This window comes from Prionailurus viverrinus, chromosome D4, assembly GCF_022837055.1.
Source record: "Prionailurus viverrinus isolate Anna chromosome D4, UM_Priviv_1.0, whole genome shotgun sequence".
Taxonomy (NCBI): domain Eukaryota; kingdom Metazoa; phylum Chordata; class Mammalia; order Carnivora; family Felidae; genus Prionailurus; species Prionailurus viverrinus.
The window spans coordinates 77210052-77234028 of NC_062573.1; the positions used below are offsets into that span (position 1 = coordinate 77210052).

The 23977-nt window shown below is 43.6% G+C and overlaps 2 protein-coding genes across 4 annotated transcripts in view; one reads left to right on the forward strand and one right to left on the reverse strand.

The window, feature by feature from the left end:
• The window catches only part of LOC125149969 (COBW domain-containing protein 2), an 80815-nt gene extending 57830 nt beyond the window's left edge, over positions 1 to 22985 (reverse strand). Inside the window, exon 1 of the mRNA XM_047829196.1 lies at positions 22620 to 22985. Coding sequence (XP_047685152.1) covers positions 22620 to 22641 — 22 coding nt within the window. The 5' untranslated portion in view covers positions 22642 to 22985. The remainder of the gene's footprint in view (positions 1 to 22619) is intronic.
• Positions 22986 to 23136: 151 nt separating this feature from the next.
• Positions 23137 to 23977, forward strand: part of DOCK8 (dedicator of cytokinesis 8) — a 230314-nt gene continuing 229473 nt past the window's right edge. For all 3 annotated transcript variants that reach the window (XR_007146129.1, XM_047829190.1, XM_047829191.1), the window contains exon 1: positions 23137 to 23325. Coding sequence is in view for 2 of the 3 variants with exons in the window: in XM_047829190.1 (XP_047685146.1) it covers positions 23273 to 23325 (53 nt within the window). In the remaining variant the exon portion in view is untranslated. The remainder of the gene's footprint in view (positions 23326 to 23977) is intronic.

Below are 23977 nucleotides of genomic sequence, written 5' to 3' on the forward strand. Positions count from 1 at the left end.
CTCCCCAAGAGAGGGTTTTATTTGTTTGTCTTTAAAATCATATGAATAACGGCCGAATATATTCTAATTAGAAAACAATTCAAAGAGTACAGGAGCATCTAAGGGAGACAGTGGAAATCTCTGCCACTCCCCAAAGCCTCAACCCCCTTCACTGATGTTATACAACCTCAGTGAGCAATAGAACGACACTGGTCCAGATTTTTTGTTTTTTTTTCTGGTTAGTACCATCTCTGCCAGTGTCATGGCATCGTTCTGTGTACCTATATACATATGTGATTTTTGTTTTTAATATAGCTGGGAACATACATATGGGCTTTATTCTGGAACGTGCTCTCTTAATATGTGCTGATCATTTTTCCTTCTCACTAGAGTTAGAACTACACCACTCATTTTTAACCATTCATGGTATTCCTTAAGGGAGATATAACTCTTTCACCCTATCTTTGTAAGGGTCCCGTAGATTGCTTAGACACCTCCCTAGAAGATGCTCAAAAGTAAACTCAACAGATTGGCAAGAAATATAGGAAAGTATTCTGATAACCTAAAGCTTGTACGTGTAATAATAAACTTTATTCCCATTCCAGTTTGGTATTTGAAAGTTGTTAGCTTCTCTTACTAAGTTAGTTTCATTTATCCTTTTATGCAATATTAAGTTTTAAATTCATAATTTCTGGTCCACAGTTCTGGGTTACTTACAATTAATGTGGTTCTACGCACATACTGTATTTATTTTATAACAAGCTCAGGTTTTGCACTGTGTTCACTACGCATAACTTTACATATGCACTTTTATAATTTAATTGTGGTTTGTGAGTTTTGGGCAACAGTGTACAATACATGGCTTAAATTCAGGTCTGAGCTGCTGTTTGCAGAAAGATGAGTTTACATACTGGGTCTTGATCACCGTGCTGTTTCGTGCTTGAGTTATAACTCACCTCTTCAAAGCCTAGAGCAACACTTCTGGAAAGTATTAGCAGGCAGAATATTTTACTGTATACTTTTATGGCTTGATGGTTCTTTTAACCTCATCCATTTTTCTTTATGAAATGTTCTAACTCCCACAAGCTGGCAATGATAATGGCAGGAGAAGTTCAGCTTTGGCACATTTCCTTAAGCACTGATAAGCACAAAGTATATATACAAGTGATATTTATGTAACGATGTATAATTATTAGAATACAACTTGTTAACGGGGTTTGTCTTTGAGGAAGACGAAATAGGGAAGGTGATCTGGGTGGCGGACATAAAGAGGAAGGAGAAGCCCTCTACCCCGAAAGAAAAAAAAAAAACTTTAAAAATAGTATGTATAAAATACACAAAAATTGTTTTAAATGTTTTCACAATATGGGGCGCCTGGGTGGCGCAGTCGGTTAAGCCTCCGACTTCAGCCAGGTCACGATCTCGAGGTCCGTGAGTTTGAGCCCCGTGTCGGGCTCTGGGCTGATGGCTCGGAGCCTGGAGCCTGTTTCCGATTCTGTGTCTCCCTCTCTCTCTGCCCCTCCCCCGTTCATGCTCTGTCTCTCTCTGTCCCAAAAATAAATAAACGTTGAAAAAAAAAATTTAAATGTATTCACAATATAATCCTGTTTAGATAAAATTAAATATATTTGAATATACAGTTGACCCTTGAAACACGTGGGGATTTTCAACCCATGCCATCGAAAATCTACAGATAAATGTCAACTCCCCCAAAGCTTAATTACGGGTAGCCCACTGTTGGCCAGTAGCCTTACCAAAAACATAAAAAGTCAATTAACACAAATTTTTATTATATACCTTATTCTTACAATAAAATAAGCTAGAGAAAAGAAAATTGTATTAATAAAAGCATGAGAGAAAATACATTTACGAGGCAAACTTGTGCTGGTCAAGGATTAACTGTCAACCTGTATGTGTATGACGGGCAATGGGATAAAGGAGAGATGGTTACCTTTTATTTTTTTAAATACACCTTTGTATCATATTCCTGGCTACAAAAGGCATCTATGATTTTTTTATATGAAAATTAAACTTTTTAAAATAAATTAGATATGTATCAACAGCCTTTTTGGGAAAGAGAAATTGTAAAATATCTATCAAAATATTAATTGCATATACCTTTTGACCTAGAAATTCTACTAAAAGGAATTTATCCTGTGTATATACACATGCAGACATTTATGACATTCCCAGCGTTATTGTTCTAAAGGTAAAATGTTGGAAACATCCTAACTTTCCATGTGTAGGGGAATAGCTAAATAAGTTTGGCTCATTCATATGTTGGAATATGATGGCAGGGTAAGGCTTTGCATTGTGCTTACATATGAAATTGCTAGAAGCACCTTTATTTATTTATTTATTTATTTATTTATTTATTTATTTATTTTTAATGTTTATTTACTTTTGAGAGAGAGAGAGAGAGAGACAGAGCACCAGCAGGGGAAGGGCAGAGAGAGGAGACAGAATCCGAAGCAGCCTCCAGGCTCTGAGTTGTCAGCACAGAGCCCAATGTGGGGCTCGAACTCACGAAACACAAGATCGTGGCCTGAGCCAAAGTTGGATGCTTAACCGTCTGAGCCACGCAGGTGCCCTGAAGCACCTTTATTTTGAATAGCCTCCAGGAAAAAGTTGGACAAAAAGAGTGAATGGAGCATTCTGGTTAATAAGAGAAACTACACTAAAAGATCGTGGATTTTTTTCATCACAAGAGTGGTAAATTCATGTACAGCTTGCTTGAAAACATTTAATACCCTGTAATATATATATTCCATAGATTTAATGAACAACTAAGATTTCCTTTAACCAACATGTTTGTAAGGTCGTGACATGCTTTAAAGTTAAAGGTTATATTCTGGGAGATTAAATAACTTTGAAGTTAACAATCGACTCGCCTGGAGAGCTATTTGCTCTTTTTCAATAAACATTGACGAGAAAAATTAATATATTACAAAAGAAACAGCACGCACACACCTATGCCCTCCCTGGCCAGTGCTCTTTGTGCATTGTGCTTCTGTGGCCCCCAGAATGTCAACGTTCACTTTATTATCTTTACTCAGCAATGGAATAACCAAAGTAGTGCTTTGAATTCTAGAAACTCTGGAATCCATAAGGTTCTGTCTTGCCAAGTTTTGCATGAAATATTGTTGTGACCTATAATCTGTCTTCTAAGAAAAAAAAAATTTTTAGGTGCAATTATCAAAAGCAGAAGATTAACCCCGACCCGATGCTATTAGCCAATGTGCAGACATTAAGCAAGTTTTGCTGGTTGCCCCACTGGCATCCAGTTTCTGGATCAGAATCCAATACAGGATCTCACATTACACTTGGTTATCTCATCTCTTTATTTTTAATTTTTAATTTTTTTTTAAGATTTTACGGTTTTAAGTCATCTCTACACCCAGCATGGGGCTCCAAGTCACAACCCCAAGACTAAGGGTCGCCATGCCTCACTGACTGAGCCAGCCAGGCGCCCCTACATATCTTTAATGTACTTATTCACGGGCATTGTTCTATCTCTTTCGTGACTTTGACACATTCAAAGAGTACTTGGTCAGTTGTTTTGTAGATTTCCCTCAACTCTGGTTTGTCTTACGCTTACTCAGGATTAAATTCAGGTGTGCATTTTTGGCTAGAATATCACAAGTTGATGTTACCCCCCTGTGCCTCCCTTCGGAAGTTACGTGATATCCATACATCCCTTTACTGGTGATGTTAACTTTGATCACTTGGTTTAAATGTTGTCTGCCAGGTTTTTCCACCATAAAGTTACTATTTTCCACATTGTAGTTAATAAGTATCTAGGGGGGGAGACGCTTTGAGATTATGTAAATATCTTCTTTTTCATCATATTTTAGCCCACTGATTTTATCATCCTTTATTATTTGTTAAAATTACAGCTTTATGAAGGTATAATTTCCCTAGCATGAAATTCACCCATGTTAAGTGCATAATTCAAGAATTTTAATTCATTTATACAGTTGTGCAGCAATCACGACAATCTGGTTTTAGAACACTTCTATCATCCCCCAAATTGCCTTCTCTCTACCTTGGACCCCAGGCAACCATTGATCTACTTTCTGTCCTCATTTGTACAAAACAGTAATTTTTTCTCATTTATTTGCTTGACTTTTACCCTTGTTCATCTGCACACTAACAGACACAGACACTTAAGTCTAACACATTGTTTGGTATTTGACACAGCATGCTGATCAGCCTGGAAGTCAAGAGAAATAATGAGTCATTTACTGACATCAGACTAAAAATGGACTTTGGATATTCTACCTATCAGCAGGACCTAAATGATCCTGTTGTTTAGATCTCCAGTAAATTTGTAAAAGTCATCCCAATTAAATTATCTCTCTGAATATGTGAAGTCAAAGGCATAATCTTTGATATCTTATGAACACTTGACAATTCTGATTTTATCACATCAGTGTGCCTTGGAAAAATGTTAAGGTCCAGAGGCTTTGTTTCTTTGGTTTGTTTTGTTCTGGCTTGTTAGTTTTATAGGTTTTTGCTCCTTGGTTTGCTGTTTAAAATTATTTTCGTCCAGAACCAATTTTACTAACCTAATGCAATATAATTTCAGGGATATTAGGTCTCTCCCACACCCTCCAGGAGAGGATAAAAAAGCTTTGTCGGTTTCACTGGCAGTATATAGGCCAAATATAGCCCACAGCTAAGTTTTTTCATAAAGCGGTGTTTTTAAAATCAGGACATTTGCATTTCTGAGAACTTACCTATCTGGTTTCTCTCTCTCTCTCTCTCTCTCTCTCTCTCTCTCTTGATTTATTATTGAGAGAGAGAGAGAAAGAGCATGAGTGAGGGAGGCTCAGAGAGAGAGGGAGACCCAGAATCCGAAGCAGGCTCCGAGCTCTGAGCTGTCAGCACAGAGACTGACGCAGGGGTCGAACTCACAAACCATGAGATCGTGACCTGAGCCAAAGTCACACGCTTAACGGACGGAGCCATCCAGATGCCCCTGTGATACATACATGTTTTTATAACTGGAGCTAAATAAGGGTAGTCCACGTGAAGAACAGAACCTGTGTCCTTCGGTTTGCTGTGTCCCCATTAATTCCCTATCCAATCTTACCAAGTCTAAATCACTTGGTGAAGCTCTTTGCCTAACCCCATTGGGCATTTGCGTTTGCTATCTTAGGTTTAAATTTTTTTTTTTTTTTTGGAGACAGGGAGAGATAGAGCATGAACAGGGGAGGGTCAGAGAGAGGGAAACACAGAATCTGAAACAGGATCCAGGCTCTGAGCTGTCAGCACAGAGCCCGATGCGGGGCTCGAACTCACGGACCTCGAGATCATGACCCGAGCGGAAGTCGGCCGCTTAACCGACTGAGCCACCCAGGCGCCCCTATGCTAACTTAGGTTTAAACCTGAGTCACGCTTGTTGGTGTTGTTTTTTGTTTCTAATTGAGCCACAACCAACTCTCACTAAGCTTAAGGGGGCAGTTTAATGACTTTTTTTGACATAATCACAGATTTGTACACGGGAAAAATGAACTCTTTTTCTGACCTCACCTACACAGAGCACACCAAATATGCACCACTGTTTCTTATCTCCCCACACTTCATCATATTTGTCTTGGTTAGACTAATATTTATTTTAACATGATTAGAAATGTGTGAACGGTATTCACAGTGGAACCTCATGATGTCCTGTATTTTTTTTTTCCTACTCGACTTTTCATTTTCCCTGAAGTTAATACTTTTCTTGTTTCTGTTTCTGTAGTTTTGCTTCCTCCCTCTTGCCTTCTTATCACTAATTCACCTCAAACTCTCAAACACGTGTCTAAATGTCCTTTTCATATGTTCAGATAGATAAGGCATTCTTTTAATTTCACCTTCTTAAACAATCTATCCTGGGGTTCATAACACCTTGATCTTGGACTTCCAGCCTCTAAAACTGTGAGATGACGAACTTCTGTCATTTAAGCCACCCACTCTGTGGTATGTTGCCTGAAGCCCCAGCAAACGAATGCACAGTGTTTGGAAATTGCACAATAATGTACCTTGGAGTAGGTCTAATTTCATCTATTATCCGGACACTCAGTAGCTCTTACAATCTGCAAACTCATGTTCTCTCTCTGGAATTATTTTGTTGACAGTTTCCTTCCTTTGGTTTTCTCTGTCTCTCATTATGGAACTCCTCGCATGCAGCTACTGAACTTCTTATTCTGGTCCTCTAATTTTCTTTTCTTTTTTTTTCCGACTCTTTTTTCCATTTCTTTCTTTTTGCTCTACTTTCTGGGAGGTTTGCTCAACTTTATCATGCAAACTTTCTCTGAAATTTTTTTAAAGTTTATTCAAGTATTTTGAGAGAGAGAGAACTTGAGCAGGGGAGGGACAGAGAGAGAGAGAGAGAGAGAGAGTCCCAGGCAGGCTCTGCACTGTCAATGCAGAGCCTGATGCAGGGCTCGAACCCATGCGTGAACTTCGAGATCATGACCTGAGCCAAAACTAAGAGTCAGATGCTTAACGACTGAGCCACTCAGGAACTCCTCTATGAATTTTTTTTAATTCTGCCGTCATACATATTTTCAATTTCCCAAAGCCCCCTTTAATTCTATGAATAGTTCTTTTAAAAATTACATAATGTTCTTGTTTCCTGGGTACAAAATCACCCTTCTCCTTCTGTGCATATTACTAATAGTTTTCTGATCCCATTAGAGTCTTGCTTTCTTCCAAGTTGCTTTTGTTTGTTTGTTTGTTCTGGCCTCCTTTTTTTTTTTTTTTTTTTTTTTTTTTTTTTTTTTTTTTGAGAGAGAGGGCATAAGTGAGTGAAGGGCAGAAAGAGAGAGAGGGAGATAGGGGGAGAGAGAAAGAGAGAAGCGGGGCTCACCCGGGGCTCATGTTCACCCCAAGTGGGGCTCGAACTCATGACCTGAGCCAAAGTCAGATGCTTAACTGACCAAGCCATGCAGGCACCCCGGTTTCCACCCTGATGAGAAGAAATAAAACCCTCACTAAAGCTCTCATAAAGGCCTGATTTATAAAGGAAGGCGTTCTAGATTTCTTTCGAAGTCAGTATGATGTACATAAACTTTGTTTAAACCGAAAGCGTGCCTTATGGCCCGCCAAGCAGACATCGTAGGTCTGCCTTGCAAACAAGTACATACAGGAAAACCGTCTTGTCCTTAAGACATCCATCAGTGCCCCTACCCCGTTGACATTAAATCTTGCGATTCCTGCCTATGTGTTAATTTACAACCTTCTGACCTTTCACAAAATGTGAAAAAGCATACAACCCTGTAAAACTTTTCACTCTCCTGAGCACTTTCTTCCCCGTGAAGAGCAAGTTTCCCGGGAAGTCCCCCCAACTTGAGCTCGAATGAAACTCTTTGTGTCTTTTTAGAGATTCCAAAAGATTTGTTCATTTTGCATCCACAAATGCAAACTGTTGGTGTTGGTGGTTTTCCTTGCATGTCTGATAATTTTCGGTTATCTGTTCAAAGTTACCAGTGAGGTTCTGAAAAACTTTCTGGGAAGTTGTGGTCCCATGGGTGAGCCTCCTTGACTGCCGGCTTCAGTTTCAGGTGCTCTGGCTGGGCCATTTGATTATGGTGCTCTTGATGGCAGTAACATTGTGTCTTCCCTCTCCATTTGGTCAGATACCCCAGACAACATGCCAATCTCCAGCATTCTGGAATCAAAATGGAGGCAAAAGAGCTCGGCTTTTACTTGGTTACCAATGTTTCCATAAACGTTCACAGAAAACACCATCCTTCTGTTTACAGTGCTGAATCCTGTCCCCAAATGTGCCAAGTGTTCCCCAGAAAGTGATTCTCTCGGTTGACCTTATCCGGTCTCTGCGAGGCTGGGAGAGGGCAGTTACCTGGCTCTACGGTGTTGGATAGGGCATCTAGCGATCTAACTGCTTCTTAAACACTCACAAACCAAACTTCCCGTTTTTAATCCCACTTTATACGCATTTCCAAAAGTAGTGACATTCCCACACCTTTTGGGAGGTCTGCGATGCAACCAGGCACTCCCTAGCTTTTTCCAGAAAAAAGGTGTAGGGGTCAGCTTTCTCAGATCTCATAAGATACCTCTTGGGGTGCCTGGGTGGCTCAATCGGTTAAGTGACCGACTTCAGCTCAGGTCATGATCTCGCAGTTCATGAGTTCGAGCCCTGCGTCAGGCTCTGCACTGACAGCTCAGAGCCTGGAGCCTGCTTCAGATTCTGTGTCTCCCTCCCTCTCTGCCCCTCCCCTGCCTAGGATCTGTCTGTCTCTGTCTCTCAAAAACAAATAAACGTTTAAAAACTTAATACGATACCTCTTGTCTGTACGGCTTCTAAATTACTACATATTATTGTTTTGTCTTCCCTCTTAGTATCATTTCCACCGTGGGTTTCTGCCTGAAAATAATGATTCCTTTACTGTCATTTTATTAGGTTTCAGAAGAAAACCAAAGTAAAGAACGAATATCCAATTGATCTCCCTACTCAGAAGTCCACTCTGCATCTTCCCAAGGGAACTCAAAGCTCGCTCGGGAGTGTTTGAAAACAACCAGACCTGCTGTATAATTTTCCCGTTGGCCAACTGTGTCCGTGGAACATAAATTACTACTCTGACTCGTTCTTTTATCTGAGCAACCACAAGTTCATTCACTTTTATGGTTCACTCGTCAATGGAAAAGGAAACTAATTGCTAGTAGCTTTAACTCTAGCCAAACGGATCTTGTAAAACTCTTTGTATCTTCCTAGCTTTGGTCTTTGAATACTGACCCTCCCCCCAACTCCTGATTTTCTTCCAGAATAACAAAGCCTCCAATGAAAAAAAAATTTTTTTAAGTTTATTTATTTTGAGAGAGACAGAGACTGTGTGAGTAGGGGAGGGGAGAGAGAGAATCCCAAGCAGGTTCTGCCCTGCCAGCACAGAGCCCAGTGGGGGGCTTGAACTCATAAAACCGTGAGACCATGACTTGAGCTGAAACTGAGAGTCAGGTGCTTAACAGACTGAGCCACCTGGGTGCCCCGAAAGCCTCCAAATTTTGAGCGCTCAGTATGTGCTAGGAACTGGGTTAGACACTTTCATAGTCATTATTTCATTTAATCCTCCCTATAATTTCCTGTAATGTCCTACAGTGCCCATGCTGTTGTTCCCACTTTATACAGTGGGAAACAATCACCCTGAAAAGTTAAAGGATTTGTTCAATTTCACATGTGTGTTAGGTGGTGAAGCTAGGGTTTGAATCCAAGTTGGCCTGACTCCTGACCCATTTCTTTTTCTTTTTCGTTTTTAATGTTTATTTATTTATTTATTTATTTTTAGAGAGAAGGTGGGGAGCAGAGAGGGAGGTAGAGAGAATCCCAAGCAGGCTCTGTGCTGTGAGCACAAAGCCTGACGTGGGGCTCAAACTCACCGACTGTGAGATCATGCCCTGAGCCAAAACCAAAAGTCAGACACTTAATAGACTGAGCTATCCAGGCACCCCCTGACTGATTTCTACTCTACTATGCTGTCTTAATGATTCTTTCTTTCTGGGCTTTTTGAGTGGTTATTTTCATGTCCCCAGCTGATGTAATTATGTTCACCTCTCCTTTTCAATTCAATGTTTATACTCTATGTCCTACGACAGTTCATGGCAACCAGCTGCTTCAGCCTTTGTGAATGTCTACACTACCTTCCTATCTAACCTATATCTGGCCACCTACCTTAGGTATCACTCCTTTGGGGATTTCATGACCTACCAAAGATTTATTTGGTGCTTTTCATGTACTCCTATTACACGTACAGAATCCTATAGCACATGTACAAGCCGTGATTACCATGTTCATAAACAGTTTACTTATCTGTCTCTCAACTACACTAAACTACAGACTCCCGAGGACAGTGGCAATATTCACCTTATTCCTGTGACATGTCTATGACCTAATGCAACGCCTGATACATAGCAGGTGCTCCTTAGATATTTTGTTGAATGAACAAATAATGAATAAAGTTATGTATACACCCCCGTCTGAATGAAAACAAATGTCTAATTTAAAATGATGTTCTAATGATATTTTAACATTTGTCAAACAGAATTTCATGAACACAAGTCTTTAGTGCTTTTTGTTCATTATTCAGAGCATAGACACTATTTTCACTTCAACATTTTCAACCGAAGTGTTGACATTAATCTGTGATGTGAACCCTGACAGGTTTTCAAAATACTGACTGAATTTCACTGCAATTTTAAAATGTGAATTTTTATTTAAATAAACTCAAAAGTCATCTTATCCTTGATAAAAATCTATCATGCTCTGAAGCCTTTCACTTTAAAAAAAAAATTTGTGTGTGTTTATTTATTTTTCAGTGAGAGAGAGAGAGAGAGCGCGCACCAGCTGGGGAAGGGCAGAGAGAGGAGGAGACACAGAATCTGAAGGAGGCTCCAGGCTCCGAGCCATCAGCACAGAGCCCAACGCGGGGCCGGAACTCACAAATCGCGAGATCATGACCTGAGCCACCCCGGCGCCCCTGAAGCCTTTAACTTTAATCGAAAAAAATTGCACTACATAATTACAAAGTACAATGCAAGAAATAACTCCAAGAACTATTTTTGATCTTCACGTGTTATTATGAATGGAACTGTTTCAAGTTTTCATGTGATAAAACTTCTTACCTTAATTTCGGAGGAAACAGAAACTCATACAGCTGCTATCAGAATTTCTGCGAAATGTTTCTCAGGAGATGTGTTTGTATCCAGTTCAAACATTCTATGGTCCTAAATCACCCAAGTGAAAAGAGCAGATGGATGGGAGAGAATGTCAAGAATAGGAATAAATAATAAACTTCTCCTTGAAAGATCCTAACCTTGTAAATGGTTTTGAAAAGATTGCAGGAGTTTAACTGCTTTATCCTGACACCCAAGGCAAGTCATTAGGGTGACTGGAGAGTCCTTCTGTGGATGCAGGCTGGAATTGGAGAAGGTCTGGGGAGGATGTGGTCAGTGTTGAGCTACCCTTAACGAAGAGGTTTACTGACCAAATATTAACCATCCAGGTATATTCGTACCACGGCCACACAGTAATGAGACGGATGATCTCCACCTAAAGGTAGAAATACGAGGGGCACCTGAGTAGCTCAGTCGGTTGAGCATCCGACTTTGGCTCAGGTCATGATCTCACGGTTCGTGAGTTCCAGCCCTGTGTTGGGCTCTGTGCTGACAGCGCCGAGCCTGGAGCCTGCTTCGTTCGCATTCTGTGTCTCCCTCTCTGTCTGCTCCTCCCCTGCTCACACTCTGTCTCTCTCTCAAAAATAAATAAAGATTAAAAAATTAAAAAAAAATAAAGGTAGAAATAGGAGTGAATTTCACAAACATAATGTTGCCTAGACAAAAAAGATTCTACTTCTATAAACTTCAAAAGCAGGAAAAAAATTGGACCTATATTTAGGATATTAATAACTCTGGGAGAATTCAGATGGGAAAGGGGGCTTCTGGAAGTTGGTAATGTTCTCTGTCTGGATCTGAGTGCTTGTTACGTGGGCGTGTTTATTTTGTTAAGTTCATGGAGCTGGGCCGTCATCATCGTGTACTCCTCTCCATGTATATTCTACATTGAAAACAATGTCTACTAAAGTAAATAAAGCATCAACTGTGCCATTTTCCAACCATCTCTTCCTGTCTCCAAGAGCACCTGATCTAGGAAAAAGATCGTCCTGAACTATGGCCTCCCTAAATGCGGCTTAGGGCAGGACATCTAAAACTATAGGAAAATAATGTTAAAACGTAAGTTTCGCCACGACGATCACATGCAACAAATACGATATTCCAAAACTAGATCACCATATGCAGAATTTACCCAGGAAACCCCGAGAACCATTTCCAGGGCTCTTCGATCCTACAGGAGTTTTGCAGAGATTATTCTGGAGAGGATTTTCCCAAGGAGAGCTTCCGTTTCTGGTTACAGGTGTGGAATGGAAATGAGAAAGGACTGCCACTTCCTTCCCAGGCTTCTACAACACCTCTCAGAGAGTCTGAAATGACAATTTTCCTGCATCAGGGAGACTCAAGGATGCAGCCTGACTCCTGACCAAGGATGGTGAAAGCGGCCCGGGCCACCAAGGTGAAGGTTGTGTTGGGATCAGCCAGGATTATTTATGAGCACGTTCAATGGATCAGATCGTAGGTCACAGGGGAGAGATCCAGCTAAAGGTCATTCAGGGTCTGGGTCATGGGGTCGCTTGGAGAGCAGAGGACACTAACGGCCGGAAAGTGGAAGCGGTCACAAACGAGTCACAAGAGAACAGTGGGAACACAGGTGCATGAAACAAGTGAAATGACCCATAGGAGGGAAATCTCCAGGAAATCTTCCAGAAGACCTAAGAAACCCCACGTAAAGAGGCAGCTTTGGGATAACTGTCAGGCACAGAAAATGCAAAGCCAGCTTATAACAGTACCAGTTCTGCAGTTCTCTAAGAGCATTTTTTCCAAAAAACGTTTAGGTATAGTTGACACGCAATGTTATCTGAGTTTCAGGGCTGCAGCGTATTGAATTGGCAGTTCCATACATTACCCAATGCTCCCTGCCCCGGTGTAGTCACCAGGCAACATGGCTGAGAGATTATTGTCTGTTTCCCCTGTGCTGTACTTTTCATCTCTGTAATTGGTGGTTTTATAACTGGAAGTTTGTGCCTCTTTATCCTCTTCATCTATTTTTTTTGCCAGTCTCCCCACCACCGTCTCTTACCTCTGGCAACCCCCAGTTTCTTTGCTGTATTTAAGAGTCGCTTGTTCGTTTGTTTCTTCGTGTTATTTTTTAGATTTTATGTATAAGTGAAATCATATTATATTTGTCTTTCTCTGTCTGATTTATTTCACTTAGCGTAATGCCCTCCAGGTCCATCCATGTTGTCACAAACAACAAGATCTCATTCTTGTTTCCAGTTGAATAACATTCCACCGGATGTATATCTTGTAGATAGCACACATCCCATCTTCTTTGTTCGTCTATCGATGGACACTTGGGTTGCTGCCATATCTTGGTTATTATAAATAATGCTTCAATAAACATAGAGGTGCATGTATCTTTTTGAATTTGTGTTTTTGTTTTCGTTGGGTACATAGCCAAGTAGGGGAATTACTGGAGCTTTCTTACATCTGAGTATTCATTCAACCCGAAGAGGTCAGAAACTGGCTGGCCAGCTGGAGGAGGAGAAGAAACGAGCAGTGGCACCAAGAGAAGACAAGAAGCCGACCATGCATTCTTCCCACTCTTCGCCACTGCAGGCTGCTGGCCCCAAGCCCACTCTGGCTGGGGGAAGATTCGTCATCATAGATAAGGTGGAGCTTTCCGGTCTCAGACTTGAAACTATGCTTACGCTTAAGGACTTGTACCTTGGAGAAAGAGAAAAGTCATGGGACCTGCCATACTCCCATGGGGGATGGGCAAGGGTTATCCCCACTGAATGCAGAGGGAAACCATAGAAAAGATGGGTTTTGTCTCCATCCACCAGTCATACGGTCACAGTATGGGTTACATGGGCATTTACTTTAGTATACTCAGGTGTTTTTTGTTTTTTTTTTAAAGCTGATTACTGAACCATGATCCAGGCCTAGAAAGAGAACCGTTTCAGGATCCTAAATTCACGGCGTGCCTGCCCATACAGGTTATTTTATTTGCCATTGCGCCCAGCGGTTCCTCTCACCACTTAATCCAAGCTAAACCTCCAGCTGATACAAGTTTTTAATCTTACACTTTTAAGGATAGTTTCCTTTTATTTGACAGCTCGCAAACAACGGTTCTCAGACTTTGGTATGGAACAGAATCACCTGGAGAACTTGGCAGACTTATAGAGGTCTACGCTTCATCCTATTTCCGTAAGTTTGGGACTCTGTGTTTGTTCTTAACTCTCTACGTAATTCTGACACTCCCAAAGCATGAGAACTTCTGTCTTAAAAGACACAGATTGGGGCGCCTGGGTGGCTCAGTTGGTTAGGAGTCCGACTTCGGCTCAGGTCATGATCTCTCGGTCTGTGAGTTCGGGCACCGCGTCGGGGTCTGTGCTGATAGCTCAGAGCCTGGAGCCTGCTTCGGATTCTGGGTCTCCCTCTCTCTCACGGCCTCTTCCCTGCTCATGCTCTGTCTCTCTTTGTCTCTCAATAATAAATAAACGTTCAAAAAAAAAAAAAGACACAGATTGCTCAGGGATGTGCCGTAGGTTTGGGGACATGGCAGTCAGGTCACCTGAATCTAACATCCATATTCTATGTCTTAGCACCACGTAGTCATGCCATTATGAGAATCACAGAGATCACACAAATTGTGACATGATATAACCTCTTGTCTGTGGCCGTGCCCAGTCAGATGTGTGTAAGGACCAGGGGACCCTGAGTCAGGCAAGTCTGTCCTAGGAACCACCACACAGCCTGCTCTTCCCTCTTCTGAAAATGTCCTAGTGCTTGTCATAGTACCTAAATTGTTATGGTGATACGGGGGCAGAGAGGGGGGGAATGGGTGGAGTGAAATCAACTGGGAGGATATTGGAGATCAACGAAATGGGGAAAAAAAAGCTTTTCAAAAATTCATATAAGCTTTGGTCTGATGCTGGTGCTTGTCAGGGCCAACAAAATTTCTAAATGTTCTATAAACCTGTCCGGTTTCAGTTCTTCCCCAAATGGATGAAGATATTTATGGAGACCAGAGTTACTTAAAGCGAAATACTCTGCTTTGCAAACCTATTTCTTAAAGGCTGAATACAAGCAGTGAGAAAAATGTTAAGATTTTTTTTTTAAGTTTCTTTATTTTGAGAGAGAGACAGAGAGAGCGAGTGGGGGAGGGTCAGAGAGAGAGGGAGAGAGAGAATCTCAAGCAGTCTCCATGCTGTCAGTGCAGAGCCCTTTGTGGGGCTCCAACTCCCCAACCATGAGATCATGACCTGAGCTGAAACCAAGCATCTGATGCTTCACTGACTGAGCCACCCAGGTGTGCCAACGCTAAGATCGTAGTAGACAAGTGGGACAAGATATAAATAGATACACACACACGTAGTAAAATAGCACACACAACCATGTAGTAAAGTAACAGAGAAAAATACCCGACTCATCTAACTAATAAGCACGCAAATAAAACATTTTAAAATGTATTTCTAGGCTAGTAAACTTGGAAAAGCTAAAAATAAATGCTAGTATAAATGAAGGTAAAATGAAAGTCTTTAAATTTTTTTTTCTTTTTTAATATTTATTTATTTTGAGAGAGAGAGAGAGAGAGAGGGAACATAAGCCAGGGGAGGGGCAGAGAGAGAGAGGGAGATACAGATTTTAAAGCAGGCTCCAGGCTCTGAGCTGTCAGCACAGAGCCCGACGCAGGGCTCAAACCCACAAACCACGAGATCACGACCTGAGCCGAAGTCAGACATTTAACCAACTGAGCCGCCCAGGTGCCCCCAAAACGAAAGTCTTTTAAACATTGCTTGTAAACTGGTACAAACTAACCAAAGTCAAAATCGTGTTTGTAATTTTTTGTTTTTTTTTTTATCTTTAACCTTTCATTTTGAAAAGATTTCCGACGTACAGAGCAGGAATCTATGCATAATCTTCTTCTTGACTGACCAACTGTTTTATTTTCATTATTATTTATAACCTTATTTTAATGTTATTAATACCACCGTTGTCATCGTCCTCGTTGACGAGCGTCTGAGAATTAGTTGCAGACATCATACCGTTCTGCTCTACCCTAAAAACTTGAGTGTGTATCCCCTAAGAATTACGACACGCTCTTATGCAACCACGGTGTAAGTATCAAATTTAGAAAATGTAACTTTGATTACAATGGTGTTATCAAATACACAGTCAAGACGCAGACTTCGCCAATGGCTCCTGTAATATTCTTCATAGAATTTACTTTTTCTTGCTCTAATAAATTCCACTTCTGGGAATCTGTTATGAGAAATAATAGTAACCATGTAAAAGACTATTTATATGGCTTTAAAGCAGCACAGATATCAAATACTAATCAAATCACAGCCCCCACGCTCTGAGAGGATACTGGCTGCACTGCAGTATGCTTTCTGTGCACTATCTTACTTACCTTCTCAGTGCCTTGACTATGGCAGACTCCGTTCACTGCCTCCCCAACAACTCCTCTCCCCTTTGTCTCTCTTTTGTTTTGGCAGCTCCGGAGAACGAATCAGAGCAGGCTAAGCCAAACATGATTACTCACTCCTGCCTCCAGGTATTTTTTCCCAGCCTCCCTTGCAGCTGAGGGGAAGAACCAGACTCCTGTCTAGACCATGGGTTCTAAAGGCAGGTTTCCTGGACAACTTCTGGGAAAGATAGCGCCTCACGCAGAGAGAGCACTGTGCTCGGAGTCATGGGAGCTACCTTGTGATCACGAGGCCCTAAGGGGATTGGGTGCTTGGTGGCGTTGTGGAGTTGCTGTCCTAGGCTCAGACCACCTGCCTCTGGTTCACTTGGGCAATACACTTAGAGATTAAGCTACTTTTTATGTGGACCTTTAGTGACTTGTTGCTATAGATATTTCAGATCATGGTCAGAGCAGGAATCATGACATCACTTACTAGAAGAGTTTTACATTATTTACTCTATAACAGTTCTGGAAAGAGGTACCACTGTTAGCCACATTTTCCATGTGACGAGTGCCGACCGCAGCTGGCGTAGAAGCCTACCGCTGCATCCATTCAAGCATGGATCAGAGTCCAACTTCCCCTCTGGAGACACAGCAGACACAAGGTGGAAAGTGCAACACTTCAGTAGGTGCCTGGAAAATTGTCCAGGCAGAACAAGCCAAGGGAAAGGTAGTGGATCTTTTCCTTAGGGAGATGAGAGTAGTTTGACAGGGAAATGGGTGCACGGAGGGGCCTGAGGGAAGTCAGGGAGAGAGCTGAGGTCAGGAATGAGGCGGTGACCATCCCCGCGGGAAGCGTTCCAATGCGAGGCAGAAGGAACCAGACCAGAGGACCAGTCTTGGCTTTCTGTCCCCCGTAAATCCTCCCTCTCTCTATGCCATATGACTTTGAGAAAATTGCCTAAATCCTTTTGTGAAGAACTGTGTATTTCTTCATCAGGGTCCAGTGTGTGGACTCGGGTTGAGGAAGGTGGGGTTGGCAACGCCAGATCTAGTGGGCATTATCCTCATCACGCTGTGCCCATACTCTGCGGGACCGCCCTCATGGTGGGTCTCCAGGTAGCAAGAGGCATCCCCCAAGAGGCAATGACCTAGATACAGAAACAGCCACCACTTTGATAGGATCAAGTCTGCATTCTTTGACAGGATCATTGTATTCAGGCCCTGCCCACCTTCAAGTCTTTTCTCACCACTTCACTCCGAACCCCTCGGGCTCCCAGTGTGTGTGTGTGTGTTCAATTTTTAATGTTTATTTATTTTTGAGAGAGAGAGAGAGAGAGAGAGAGACAGAGAGAGACAGAGTGTGAACGGGGGAGAGGCAGAGAAAGAAGGAGACATAGAATCCGAAGCAGGCTCCAGGCTCTGAGCTGTCAGCACAGAGCTTGATGTGGGGCTCGAACTCATGAACCGTGAGATCATGACCTGAGCCGAAGTCAGATGCTTCACCGACTGAGCCATCCAGGCGCCCCCACCACTGTCTTTCTTTTTTAAGTAGGCTCTAACCCAGTGTGGTGCCCCAGGCGGGGTGGGGTGGGGGTGGGGGTTGGGAGGGGCTCATACTCAGGACCTTGAGATCAAGACCTGATCTGAGATCAAAACTCCCGATGCTTAACCGACCGAGCCACCCAGGCACCCCTCCCATTGTACTTTTAATTCCTGGGACGGACTGCGGAATCTCTGGGCTCCCTGTTTTGTGCACAGTGCTCTCTGTGCCTGGGATATCCTGAACGCGTTTCTCTGCCTGGCAAATGCTTCCTTGTTGGTTAAGACCCGGTTCCCATGTCACTGGGTCGGTAAAGTCATTGTTCCTCAGTGTCAGTCTCTCTGCCAACACCCTCTTCACGATAATAAATCACTTCCTCTCTGTGTTTCCTCACTCGCAAGAGTTTTGTGCAGCAAAACCATCCTGCATTGTCACCCGGAACTCAAGCTTCTAATTTTCCTTTGTAACGCATCTCGTTCCTAGTCCATGAGTTCTGCGAAGTCAGGGAGCAAATATTGTTCATTGTTTTGCCCCTAGTATCCTTTAGTTCAGAGCCTGACATATGGTTACCATCTGGTAAATGTTTGGCGACTGAATAAAAGGCACATAAATGATAGTGAGAGAATTAATTAATTCATGAATTAATCCAAGGTCCTTCTAGTTAAAAAACTGCTATGGTATGAAATATTCCTATTGAAAATGAAATAGCATTGTACATTGGAATATGATCTAAATCCTAAATTAAATTTTTTTAAATGTTATTTATTTTTGAGAGAGAGAGACAGAATGTGAGCGGGGGAGGGACAGAGAGAGGGAGACACAGAATCTGAGGCAGGTTCCAGGCTCTGAGTTGTCAGCACAGAGCCAGATGCGGGGCCCGAACACACGAACTGTGAGATCATGACCCAAGCTGAAATCAGACGCTCAACCGACTGAGCCACCCAAGCGCCCCTCACCATGATCATTATTAAGGGAAAAGTTTCTTATTCTTTATTCTTTTCACATTTACAGATTTCTTGTGACAATATAAGGAATGAAGTAGAGAAAATTAGGAACTCCAATTCTAGTGTCTGAGCTACGGCTGGCTTTAAATGCCAGCACACACATCTTTCTCTGTCTGTCTTCAATCATAAGACAACAAGACAAATATCTACTTGCTAGTAGTAATCTGTATGCTGTTCATTTCTCAACCCAAGAAATAAACACAAAACAGACTGGAAGATGTTCATACAAAGGCACAGCTTAAACACTCAAGAGAATAAAAGAGACGCTTACTCCCTTCTGAAAGACACATGAAACTCCAATTCAAGTTCACTTTAACAAATATTTATTGAATGGATGCTCTGTGTCCAATACTGGGTCAGCTCTTCATTCCTTTATTCGAGTACTTGTTGAACACTTACTATGAGTCAGGCATTATTCCAGGAAACAGAGGTTGAGCAGGGAATACAACAAAAATCTCAGCACTTACAGAATTATATGCTAGAAGCATGAGAGATAATATACACAAATAAATAAATTAGGGGTGCCTGGGGGGCTCAGTTTGTTGAGCATCGGACTCTTGATTTCAGCTCAGGTTATGATCTCACACTTTGCGAGATCCAGCACTGTGTGGGGCTCTACACTGACAGCACAGAGCCTGCTTGGGATTCCCTCTCTCTCTCTCTCCCTCTCTCTCTCTCTCTCTCTCTCTCTCTGTACCCCCACCCTGCCCCACTCACTCTCTCTCTTTCAAAATAAATAAATACACATAAGTAAATAAGTTATGTCAGACAGTGATAAGCACTATAGAGAAAAAGTTGGAAACAGAGTTAGGAAGTATCTGACTAGGAAAGGGGGCGTTTTAGTAGTTAAATATAGGTAGTCACGGAAGGTGACATTGAAACAAAATCTGATGGAGGTCTTCAATGGTTTGGGGAACAAAGAGTGAGATGTGCAAATGATCACACTTTTGTTGGGAGTCCTGTGGCCCTCGCATTCCACGAGGTTGCGTTTTTTGGTGATGACCTACATTTTTTTTGCTCGTTCAAGGTGCCATCAGAGTGAAAGACATACTCCTTTGGGTAGAGGTGGAAGATGTAAATTTCATTCAAACTTTGAAGGATCAGAAGAGACTGACTGTGACTTCAAGTGAGATGGCAGGGAGAATGACATCAGCACAGGAGCCTCGGGTCAAGGAGGTCTTCCTTACTTTGACAGAGAGGTAAGGTTTACAGTTGGTTCCAGGAGGGCCTAGAAACCATTTGGAGAGCTCGCACTTGGTTATAGGGCTGTGGGAAGTCACCAGAGTTAACTGAGCACGGAAGAACATGATGAAAGCCGTATCTTCGTAAAATTAATACAGCACATGGTCAGGGTCAATTGGAATAAAAACAAGCTCGAGGCAGGCTGGCCATGAAACCCTTCTCGTGGCTGTTACCCAGGCATTAACTGAGGAGGGCGGGGCTAGGACCATGACGTCACATAGGAGTGAGGTTTATGAAGAATAACTAACAGGACTTGGTGGGTGATTAGATCCTAAAGATAAAGAAGAGAAAGAAATGAGAGCTGACACATTGACAGAGTCCCGAGAGAGACGAGGAGATGGTGTCATCCTAAGACTGAGGGCTCCATCAGCCAAACAGCGGGGACGGGCTCTGGGTCACACAGCTAGTGAAAAGCTGGAGCCAGAAGGCAGATTTCCTGCTTTTCCCACACAAGAAGACTCGAAAGCTCGAAAACTGGCGTATGGGGAAATAGGGCCACTCAAATGAGTGATTTGTGAGGGCTGACAATAAAAACAGGTGATTATGGAGGGATAGCCAGCTTACAATCGGGTGGAGGAGACGGAGAATTTTCGTTTTATATTTGTGGAGTTTGAAGACATCCAAGGGGAGGTATCCGGGAGATATGCATTAATTTAGGACTGGAAACGACTTTATCCCTTACTGGCTTGTGATCTTGGGCAAGTCGCTTAACCTCGCTGAGCCTCAGTTTTCCCAGGTGCAAAGTGGGGATAATGTTATTATTTAATGGCTATAATTAATTAATACTCGCAAAGGGCTTGGAACAGGTCCTGGTACAAGGAAAGGGCTGTTTGTTAAATAAAATAGGCACGATGCAATGTAAAAAGAAAAAGAGGTTGGCTTCCTGGAGACGTAACAAGATGTAGGGAAAATTAGAGGACAATTTATGATATCAGGTCTGTCGTAGAAGTCAAGGGAGGAATTTTACGAAGGTGAGAAACAAAATCAAATGACACAGAGATGCGGAGACAAAGGCGAGCCACGAGAGGTCAGAGGTGTGGAAAGCATCCAAATTCCAGTGGGTTGAGCATCTGACTCTTGATTTGAGCTCAGGTCATGTTATCACAATTTGTGAGTTCGAGCCCCACATTAGGGTTTGCAAGTGACCTGTGAATGTACCCAACAGCAGACACATTTTTAAAATAGGCATTTCAGTAAATTAGTGGGTAACATATTCACAGTGAATTGTTAAAATGCTGTTAAGGAAATTTGGAGTCATTTCTAGCCATCAGAGGATGGACAGCATGGGCCACAACACCTGCCTCACCTTTATAATTAGGTACACATACTCAGCTGTCTTGGTGTGAGATGGGAGATTTTATGATTTTAAAGTTTCCTTGACTGCAAATTCTGAAATGTGAGAGACTCTCATCACATTTTATTTGTGTTTGTACGGAAATTGGCACATTTTTGCTCTGTATGAAAGTGTACATATGCCACAAACATTTAGAAACTCAGAGTAGCCCCCATGAAAGGCTGACTTGGAACAGAGCAGACTCACGACTCCACTGTGAACATTTGTCTACAAATCATCCATTTGTTCCCAGTTTGAGAAGTAGTCACAGAATTGTTCTCCTAGCATTTTTTTTTTTTGATCTAAATGTTGGCTTATAAATCCCAGTGCAGCAAATGAACTTAGATTTCTGAAAGTCAGAAACTCCACATTACAAAAAAGCATTCTTTTATTTGGATCTTTTTTCATAGTCTATATAATGCTGGACTTAAGAACTTTGTCTTAGGTGCTTAAAGGCATTGATATTTGCAGGGAAAAGTCACCTAACCAGCTCTGAAGAATTATTAAAGTAACAGAGTCAGCCAAAACCAGAGAAAGGAAGGCCATCAGGAAGAGACTGAATTCAGTCCTCCGGTGTTTACTATTAGGTTGCAAACTACAAACCAGCAGCGTCCCACAGGAATAGAATATTGTGACCCTCACATGTGAGCTGTGTATATAATTTAAATTTCCTTTAATGCAAGCCACATTTTAAAAAAGGAAAAAAAGGGGCACCTGAGTGGTTCAGTCAGTTAAGCGTCCGACTTTGGCTCAGGTCATGATCTCACTGCTCCTGAGTTGATGGGCCCAGTGATGGGCCCTGTGCCGACAGCTAAGAGCCTGAAGCCTGCTTGGAATTTTGTGTCTCCCTTTCTCTCTGCCCTCCCCTGCTCATGCTCTCTCAAAAATAAATAAACATTAAAAAAATAAAGAAGAACAAATGGGAAATTAATTTTCATATTTTCTTTACCTAATATATCCAAACTATCATTTTAACATGTAACTAACATACAAAATCATTAACAAGATATTTTGCATTATTTTTTCTACATGATCTTCAAAATCCGCTGTGCATTTTACACACTCAAGACATCTCCATTCAGACTAACCATCAGTTCCAAAGGTCAACAGCCACACCGGACAGTAGCCTAGCTTTGAACCAAAAGAAACCCTTGCTTTGCTATTTTTTAAAGGACACATTGCCAAACGGAGGCATTATTCAGAGAGCGCTCTATTAGAGCAAAACCGAGAGCAAATCAGTAACTTCAACTAAACGCGTACTTTCCCACTGTAGCGAGCATTGGGACTTTTCTGGTATTTCTTGAGTTGGGGCCGAGCCTCTCAGCAAACCTCTGTGTGAAAATGAAATAAACAGGCCTGCCGTGTGTTGCCGCGTATCCTTGACTCACAGCAAAGAGGCCTGTGGCGTTTTCCCAGAAAAACAAAAACAAAAACCTTTTATCCTAATGTTGTAAAGAAAAAACTTGAAGGGGATGTTGGGGGGTAACTTACAATGTTTACTCCTTGGAGGCATTCATTCTATTTACAGCAGGTGCCCCAGGAAGGATGCGGGACACATCTTTTGCAAAAGTTGATCTGTATCCTGGGGTGTGTGTCTGCCAGCCTGCCTTCCCCCAGGCTTGGCGTGGACCCCGGACACGGCCCGGCGCGGAGAATCCCAGGGCTGGTTTCCCGGCCTCGCGTGGGTCCCGTGGCGCGGGCGGACAGCGCGGTCCCCCTCCTGCCCTCGCGCGCTGGCAACTTCGCGGCTCCGGGCGGACGGACTTTCCCGCCTCGCTCAGCGGTCGCCCGGCCCCCCGCCCGAGTGCCCTGCTGCCCGAGGTCAGGGCCCCCGCCCGCCGGAGCGCGCCGTCGGTCGGAGCATCCGGAGGGCAGTTCCGCGGCGTGTCCACACCCTCTCGCCCGCCGCTCCCTGCGCGCCGGGCCGGGCGCCGGGTGGCTGGGCTCGCCGCCGCCGCCGCTCGAGGCTGGGCCCTCCCCCGCGGTGACTGCAGCGCCGAAGGTGGAAATGCGGAAGTCTGCAGCCCGGACGGACAGATGAGGCTCGCGTCCCGCTCGGCGTGCGCTGCAGCGGCTCCGCGGCGCGTCGGGCCCCCGCCGTCCGCGCCCCGCGCCCCCAGAGGCCGACGAGGCGCGCGCCAGCCATGGCCACGCTGCCGGGCGCAGAGCGGCGCGCGTTCGCGCTCAAGATCAACAGGTAAGGCGCGCCCCGCGGCGCGGTGGACTCGCGGCCGCACCGCCCCAGCCGGCCGAGCGCCGCGGGCGGCGCGGCGGGGTGCACCTGAGACCGCCCCCCCCCCAAGCCGAGCGCCCCCCGAGGCCGCCGCGGTGGGGCAGCCGAGCGCGCGACAGCCCGCTCCTTCCCGACAATCCCGGGCCACCAGCGTCCCTTCCCCGAGCGAGCTCTCGGGCCACCTCCCCAACCCCGCCTCGCCCGCGCTGCCCTCGGGGCCTCTGACAGGTGGCCGAGCGCGGGGGCGCGGGGGCGCGGGGGGGGGGGGCGGTGAAGGGCGCGGGGTTAGCCCTTCTGGGTGCTCGCCGCCCACTCCCTCGTCAACTGCGCCTTCCTTTGAGCCTGCGGTGAGACGGGGCAAGAGGAGAGGCGGTTGAAAGGAGAGTTTTGCCTCTGGGGGCAGCTGCCTTGGGGCTTTGGTTGTGCTGAGCAGGGCGCTTTGCCCTGTGCTTTTACTTCTCCCTAAGAAGTTTGGCTCCTGTGGACATCGCTATTTTTATTCCCTGGTCCGAAGGAGCCTTGAAGTGGAAAAAGTGATTTTTTAAATTCTCCGTTTAAATAAACAGAGAGGAATGGCCTGTGGCTGGTATTTTTACATTTACAGCGCTCCGGCAAA